Source organism: Trichechus manatus, unplaced genomic scaffold (genome assembly GCF_000243295.1).
Source record: "Trichechus manatus latirostris isolate Lorelei unplaced genomic scaffold, TriManLat1.0 scaffold00001, whole genome shotgun sequence".
In the NCBI taxonomy this organism is placed as follows: Eukaryota; Metazoa; Chordata; class Mammalia; order Sirenia; family Trichechidae; genus Trichechus; species Trichechus manatus.
The window spans coordinates 27,166,099-27,174,037 of NW_004443937.1; the positions used below are offsets into that span (position 1 = coordinate 27,166,099).

The following is a 7,939-nucleotide window of genomic DNA, read 5'->3' on the forward strand; positions in this document are numbered from 1 at the left end:
GCCTAGGTCAGGCTGATAAAGGCAAGGCTTGACAGTGGCCACTGAATCCAGAGGAGGCTGGCCAGCTTGCAGTGGCCTTGAGTAAGAGAGACAGCGAAGAAGTGGGGTCAGCGAGTGTAGATGACCCTTCCTCAGGCTCGACTGGCGACAGGCTGCATCTGTAGGGGGCTGGAGGCATTTTTAGACTGAGAATGGCAGGGGAGAAGTATCCAGGAAAGGGGAACAAATGGAACTGAGCTCCAGAACCAGCTGGGGATGGGTCCAGAAAACAGAGTGGTGTGGCCGTGAACTGAAAGTGCAAATTCTCCCTGGGACTGGCTGGGTGGTAAAATCTCTGGGGTATGTGTGTGTGCAGGGGCGGGGCGGGGGGGGGGGCTACTGTGATTTATTCATCAAACATTAATTGAATGCCAGGTGATGCCTAGAGCTGGGGATTCAGAGGTGAACACACTCTATTACCCTGATTCCTGAGGAGGCCGCAGAGGTAGAAGGATGTGAGATGGGAACCTGGCTCTCTTCCTCTTCTGGGGTACTCAACCCTCTTAAGCAATCCAGGCTACGACACTCCTTTATGGGGCTTGGGAGAGGCTTTGTCAGATAGATGGAGGAACCATTTCTTCACCTTGCACACAGGCAATCCTCATCCACTACTCACCAAGCCCCCCGTTAGGCAACAGTGGGGGCTGAAGCAATGCCCCGGCCCACACCCTAGCAGATTGCCAGCGATGGGGCAGGTCAGGAAGGCCCCTGTTGGGCCTTTGCATCAGGCTCAGGCTGGGCATATAGGAAGCTCCTGTGGGCTGGCGGGAGGCAGATTTGGGGACCATGGAGACCCAGAAGGGCAGCACTTCCCTGCAGTGGTGGTCACTGTTGCTGCTTCTGCTGGGCTTGGTGGTGCCTCCAGCTGCTGTCGAGGCCTTCAGCTACCAGGAGGCCGTGCTCCGCGCTGTGGACGGCTTTAACCAGCGGTCCTCCAATGCAAATCTCTTCCGCCTCCTGAAGCTGGACCAGCAGCCTGATGGAGTGAGTTGATGGGGGACTCTGCTCTAGCCAGGCTTGGTCTCACTGTCACTCCTGGTCCCATGTCCTAGCCTTTGCTCATGTTGTACCTCTTGCCAGGAAGGCACTTCCTCCCTTAAGTGTGGTCCCACCTCCTCCAGGAAGACTTCCCAGAACTGTGTCCTGCATGAGAGCTTCTGACCTTAGAATTCCTGCTGCTTGCAGAGGTGGTCCCTCTCCCCCAAAGGGGTACAGGAGTTTCTGGGAGCTCCTGGGACAAGGGTAGGTCATTGGATCTGGAGGGGAGTGACTTCCCCTGCTTTAAATCTCCTCTGTACCCCATTATCCCCCACACAGGGAAGAGATCTGCCCAACCTTGAGGATCTAGTGCAGATGTCTTCACTTCTGGGAAGCTCCCTGATTTCTCTCAGCCACCCCATAGGGGGAGGTGCTCCTCATTAGAGCTTGTCTGTGGTCTGCTCCCACTCACTTGACACTGGAGGAGGGCAGGAATGGGCTCTGTCCTCCTCACTTCTGTGCCCCAGCACCAAGCCCTGTGCCCAGCACACTGCAGGTGCTGTTGAAAGGCTGCTCTCTTGGTGTGGGGAAGGGGAAGTCAGGGAGACAGAAACCAGGTTCACGCAAGAATGAACCTTGAACCTGGTCTCCTCACTACCCTTCCCTGCCCAGGATGAGGACCCAGACACCCCAAAGCCTGTGAGTTTCACGGTGAAGGAGACAGTGTGCCCTAGGAAGACACAACGGCCTCCCGAGCAATGTGACTTCAAGGAGAATGGGGTGAGGCTGGGATCTGGGGGTGTTAGTGGTGCTTCCAAGAAAACTGAGCAAAAGGCTCCAGGGAACATTTCTAGTCACTGGGGTGGGGCGGCAGGGTATGGCAAAGGGATTTCTGTCTGACCTTGAGCATCCTTTTCCTAGCTGGTGAAGCAGTGTGTGGGGACAGTCACTCTGGACCAGACTAGGAACTCCTTTGACATCACCTGTGATAGGGTGAGTGGCCTGTTCCGGGCTGCAGGAGCTGATGGGGGTGGGCAGGATGTGGCGACACCCTATGGCCAATTAATTACTGCCCCACCCAGAACCGAGAAAGCCCCTCCTACTCCAGGCTTCTCCCTCAACCTGAACCTGAAGCCTCCAATCCCTCTAATTGCTCTTCAATGCCTTAAAGCAGTGGTTCTTAGACTGTAGCCCTCGCCTGGGAACCTGTTAGAAATGCAGATTCTGCAACCCCACTCAGACCAACTGAATCAGATTTTGGGGGTGGGGCCCAGCAATTTGTATTTTAATAAACACTCCAGGGAATTCGGAGTCCTGCTAAAGTTTGAGAACCACTACTTTGAGGAATGAGCTCTCAGTCCAGCTTTGCTGGGGATGGGTTGTGTGACCCTGGGAGGCCCTTGCCATCTCCAGGACTCAGTTTTCTCATCTGTTTATTGGGTGCAGAGATTCAACCACGTGCTCCAAAGGTCACAGCTGGAGGGTAAACTGGGGTTCCAAGGCTCCTGGCATGGCCCAGAAAGGGGGAAGTCTAGGTGGGAAGGGGCCTTGGCTTGACCCTGAGTCCAGCCCCCACAAGGAGCCTGTTTCCCCCTGGTGCACAGCCTCAGCGTGTCAAGAGATCTGGCAACTTGGGTAGACTCATTCGGAAAGGTGGAGAGAAGATTGGCAAAAAGATCGAGAGGGTTGGCCAGAGAATCAAGGAATTTTTTGAGAAACTTGCACCTACGACAGAGTCCTAGGGTCTGCCCTGCCCTGGCTCAGGCCTCTGGACTCTGAAAAATAAACTCTTATGAAAGCAACTTCCTCCAGGCTTCCGACTCACTTGTCTTGTCTCCTCTTACTCCCCACAAATGAGTCCTTAACTCTGGGAGGCCCTGTGTGTGGTGTGTGTGTGTGTATGAGACCGGGATGGGTGGGGGCAACTGTTCCATCCATGAGGGTATGGGCGGAGGTGGCAAGGATCCTTCCCATGTTCTTCACACACCTCCCCTCTCTCCTCAATTTGTGTGCAGTGGCAGGATGCCACGGAGCTGTTTCTGCTCACATGGTGGTAACAGTTGAGGAGACACCAGGCATTCTGTCGAACACTCCCAGAGACAGACGGGTCTGGTTGGGTTCTAAAGTCAGCCTGCTGGTGAAATTCCCATAAGGTCTCACTTGCCCTTGAAAAATTTAACTCTGGAAAAGCCCATCTCTCCTGGCTTTTCCTCTGGCATTGGGACACATCACTGTTTCTTCCCATGGGCAGCAGATTAAGTTGTGGGCTTGCGTTTAGGGTTCAAATGGTATGAAACTGTTTACCATTAAAAACAAGGATCCTGTTCAGCAGGGCGAGGAGCTCCAGCTAGGAGAGACACGCAGAGTGACACAGTCACGGCTCTGAGGCGCCAGGTGTTTCAGATGCTCTCCCTGTCCTGCCCATTCACCGTTCTGTAGCTGACTAAGCACCTGCGGCTGTTAGCTATGGGGCTGACTGGAAGTACTGAAGAGTTAGTGCTCAGGGTGCAGCTTTACCAACCATCGGTGGGAGTCGGTGGAAAAATGTCTTCCCTTCCTTGCCTCTCAGGCGAGCCAGTTCAGGGGTGTGTTACCATTCCCAGAGGCTCCCAGTGGGGTTGAGCCCCGGTTGCCCACAGCAATGTTCTGTTCATTAACATTTCCTCTCTTGACTTTTGTTTCTGCCCTGGCTCGCTTCTCTACACTCCTGCTGGTACTTTCTGTAATGACATCCTAAATAAACAACCTCCACTGGAATCCTTGTCTTCTTGTGGGCTAACCTAAACTAAGACAAAGACATCCCTCTCTGAGAGAAATGGAGGGCAGGATCTCACTTAGCATTTTTATCTTGTCATCTATCATGCTTGCTTCTTCTAGGGAGCAGGTGTGGCTGATTTCAGGCAGGTTAGAGGAGCCTAAGATGCTTCTCACTCTACATCAGAAGTTGAGATATGTTCTACAGAAGAAACCCAGGGGGCTGTGTTGTGCCAGAGTCAGAGGATACCAGCTTGCCAGAGATGATTGTTAAATTTTCAGGAATTTTTTGAGCTGGTTAAACTGTTGGTAGCTTGAAATCAGCCACAGTGGGAGTATTTACACCATGAAAATTGGCAAATGCTACAAATGAACTCCCCCACAGTGGTTATTAAAAATTTACTACCACACCACTGCACAGGGTGTATGGAACCCTCAGGGTAGAGGGGAGGGCAGGGAGGACTTTGAGGAGGAAGTGCCCTTGGGTGAAGGTTAGGTAGGAGCTAAATTGGCAAAGGAAGAAAGAGAAGGCAGTCCAGGAAGAGGAAAGGCATGGGTGGAGGCTAGAGGCATGAGGGAGCGCTTTGCTCCACAGGATGAGTGCTAAATGGGGGTAGGGATGATTGAAGGGCCTCGAGAGCAGGAAGTGGAGCATCAGGCAGGTGCACTAGAGGGGTGCCTTTTTTAGCTCCACTCTTTCTTTGTTGCGTTTGGTGAATACAGAGAGTAAGAACCAGCCTGGGCTCAAGGAACTCATGGAGATCAAGGACCAAGCCCATTTTGTGTTTGACTGACCATGTTCCATGTCTGGTACTGGTACGGCCACAGTGGCCTGGCATAAGCCTGACTCAGAGAGGGATCATTCACAAGGATAATAGGGGCCTATGCTGACCACACCTGTTTCCAATCTCCTCCCTGGGTTGCCAACCACAGCAAATGGAGTGTGTTGGGGTATGTGTATGTCAGGCTATGCATCTGAGATGAGTATATGTGGTGTGTGGCTGGGTGTGCATGTATGTAGAGGGGTTTGTGAATGTAGGGTGTGTGGGTGTGCAGGGGTGTACATGCATGTGTGGCAGTGTGTTTGCATGTAATGTATATAAATAAAAATTTTATATATTCCCTTTTATTCTATGAAATTATATTATGTGCATTAAAATATATTCAATGAGCATAAACAAAAATATTATTTTATTGACAAATTATTTTAGAGGGAAGTGTTCAGCTGTAGGAGGATCTTGGGAGAAAGAATTCTATATGAACAAAGGACTAGAAGGAAGTTATAAATAACAGGAAGGTAATGCTTATCCAGATACTGAATGTGGAGCTTTTAATTTTAAAAAAATTTTTTATTTGGCAATAATTTAAAACTTACAGAAAAGTTTTAAGAATAGTACAGAAAAATTCCCATTTTCTCTTTACACAGTCACCTGTTTTAACGTTTCATCCATTTGCTTCTTTATCTTCCTGCTCTTTCTCTTTTCCTCTCTCACACATCTATCTACACATTTTGTCTGATGGTAGGTTGCATACATTATGTTCCTTATCCCTTAATATTTCAGTGTAAATTTGCTAAGAACAAGGGCATGTACTTAAACACCACAATTCAGTTATCATATTCAAGAAATGTAACATTGAGGCCATACTTCTATCTACTGTAGATAAATTGAAAACCCTGGTGGCATAGTGGTTAAGAGTTTGACCACTAACCAAAAGCCTGGCAGTTCAAATCCACCATGCACTCCTTGGAAACCCTATGGCAGTTCTACTCTTTCCTATAGGGTCTCTATGAGTCCAAATTGACTTGATAGCATGAGGTTTATAGCAACATTTTCCCCATTAGAGGATCCAGTTTGTGGTATATATTGTATGAATCACTCCGCTTGTTGAACATTTTATGTACAATGGATGCTTCGTACAATGGATGCTGTACAGATGTCAGGCTGGTGTGGTAGGTCTGTGTTTATCCCTGGTAGGAGTCCGGGTGGTGAGGTGGTTAAAGTGCAGTGATTAAAGTCTCGTCGTCCTCACTGCTAAGGAGCATTCTGGCTGTACTTCTTCCAAGACAAATTTTTTTATTTTCTGGCAGTTCATGGTATATTCAATATCCTTCGCCAGCACCATAATTCAAAGGCATCAGTTCTTCTTCGTCCAGCTTTTACATGCATATGAGGCAATTGAAAATACCATGGCTTGGGGCAGGCATATCTTAGTCCTCAAAATGACATGTTTGCTTTTTAACATTTTAAAGAGGTCTTTTGCAGCAGATTTGCCCAATTCAATACATCATTTGATTTCTCGACTGCTGCTTCTATGAGCGTTGATTGTGGATCCAAGTAAAATAAAATCCTTAACAATGTCAATATTTTCTCTCTTTACCATGATGTTGCTTATTGGTCCAGTTGTGAGGATTTTTGTTTTCTTTATGTTGAGGTGTAATCCATACTGAAGGCTGTGGTCTGTGATCTTCATGAGGGGCAGTTCTACTCTGTCATAATAGGGTGAGTACGACTTGTAATCGACTCAATGGCACACACCAACAGGTTTTTATAAGAGAGGCCCTGGTGGTGCAAATTTTTAAGTGCTCAGCTGCTAACTGGAAAGTTGGCGGTTTGAACACACCTAGCTCTCCATGGGAGAAAGTCCTGGTGATCAGCTTCGAAGAGTATAACCAAGAAAACCCTGTGGGGCAGTTCTCTGTCACCTGTGGTGGCTATACTTCGCAATCGAGCTGATGGCCCCTAACAAGAGGGTTTTACAAAAAGTTACCCTTGTATTTTAGAATAACCCAGATTCTTAATATGATACTTGATTTAATTTATTTTAGTTACAGCCTACAACTTTTTTTTCCTTTAAAAAAAAAAACAGCTTTATTGAGGTATAATTTGCATATAATACGATTCACCGATTTTTTGTGTCCAGTTAGTTTTGACAAGGATATAATCATGTAACAACTATCACAATAAAGACAGAGAATGTATCTATCATCTCAGCAAGTCCCCTCAGGCCTCTTTGTTGCCAACCTCTTCTCCCAACTCCTGGAAACCATTGGTCTACTTTCTGACATTATTATTTTGTCTTTTTCAGTATTTTGTATAAATGGAATCATACAGCATGTAGTCTTTGGGTCTAAATCCTTTCCCTTGGCCTAATACCTTTGAGATTCATCCTTTTTATTGCTGAGTATTTATTATTCCATTATATGGACATACCACAAATTATTTACACATTTGCCAGGTGATGGACATTTGGGTTGTTTCCAATTTTTGCCATTATGAATAAAGCTGCCATGAACATTTGTGTGCAAGTGTTTGTGTGGATATTTGGTTTCATTTCTCTTGCTAAATACCTAGGAATGTTATATGGTACGTGTGTGCTTAATTACATAAGAAAAAGCCAAATTGCTTTTCAAGGTGACTGTACCATTTCACATTCCCATCAACAATATACGAGATCTCATTGTCCCACACCCTTGCCAACACTTGTTATGGTCATTTATTTTAATTTTAGCCTTTTAGTGGGAGTATAGTAACATCTCACTGTGGTTGTGATTTGCATTTCGCTGATGACTCATGATGTTCGTCTTAGTTTCCTAGTGTAGGTGGCTTTAAAGAACAGATACTTATTTTCTCACAGTTCTGGAGGCTAAAGTCCAAATTAGGATCTTGGCTATGTTAATTTCTTCCTTCTCACTAGCCTAGGGTGTTCCTTGGTTCCTTGTCGATCCACACGAGGCATCTGTCTTCCCCAGTGTGTGCATATCTCTGTGTCTAATCTGCTTAGTGATTAGATTTAGAACCTGCCCTATTTGGGTATTCTGTAATTAACATAACAAAGAAAACCCAGTTTCCAAATGGGATTACATCCATAGGTATAGGGTTAGGATTCCAACACATGTTTTTTGGGGACACAATATAATCCATAACAGTATTGAACATTTTTTCTTATTCTTCACTGCCATTCATAGATCTTATTTCATGAAGTGTCTGCTCAAATCTTGTTCCCATTAATACAATCTTGTTAATAAATTCTTATCGAATTATGAGTTTTAAAAATACTCTGGATGAAGCCTCCACCAGACTGAGTCCAGTACAGCTAGATGGTGCCTGGCTACCACCACTGACTGCTCTGACCAGGATCACAACAGAGGGTTCTGGACAGAGCTGGA

The 7,939-nt window shown here is 46.8% G+C and overlaps 1 protein-coding gene across 2 annotated transcripts; it reads left to right on the top strand.

Annotated features, from left to right (window-relative positions):
• The first annotated feature begins 822 nt into the window (after nucleotides 1-822).
• Nucleotides 823-2,799, top strand: LOC101341367 (cathelicidin antimicrobial peptide). Of its 2 annotated transcripts, none has more exons than XM_023730791.1 (4): nucleotides 823-1,023; nucleotides 1,690-1,797; nucleotides 1,939-2,010; nucleotides 2,628-2,799. In XM_023730791.1, the coding sequence occupies exons 1-4, from the start codon at nucleotides 826-828 to the stop codon at nucleotides 2,757-2,759; spliced, it is 510 nt and encodes a 169-aa protein (XP_023586559.1). In that variant the 5' UTR covers nucleotides 823-825; the 3' UTR covers nucleotides 2,760-2,799. The 2 variants fall into 2 exon arrangements, with proteins under 2 accessions (XP_023586559.1, XP_004368778.1); XM_004368721.2 differs by having other exon boundaries at nucleotides 826-1,023; nucleotides 2,622-2,799.
• Nucleotides 2,800-7,939: the final 5,140 nt, after the last annotated feature.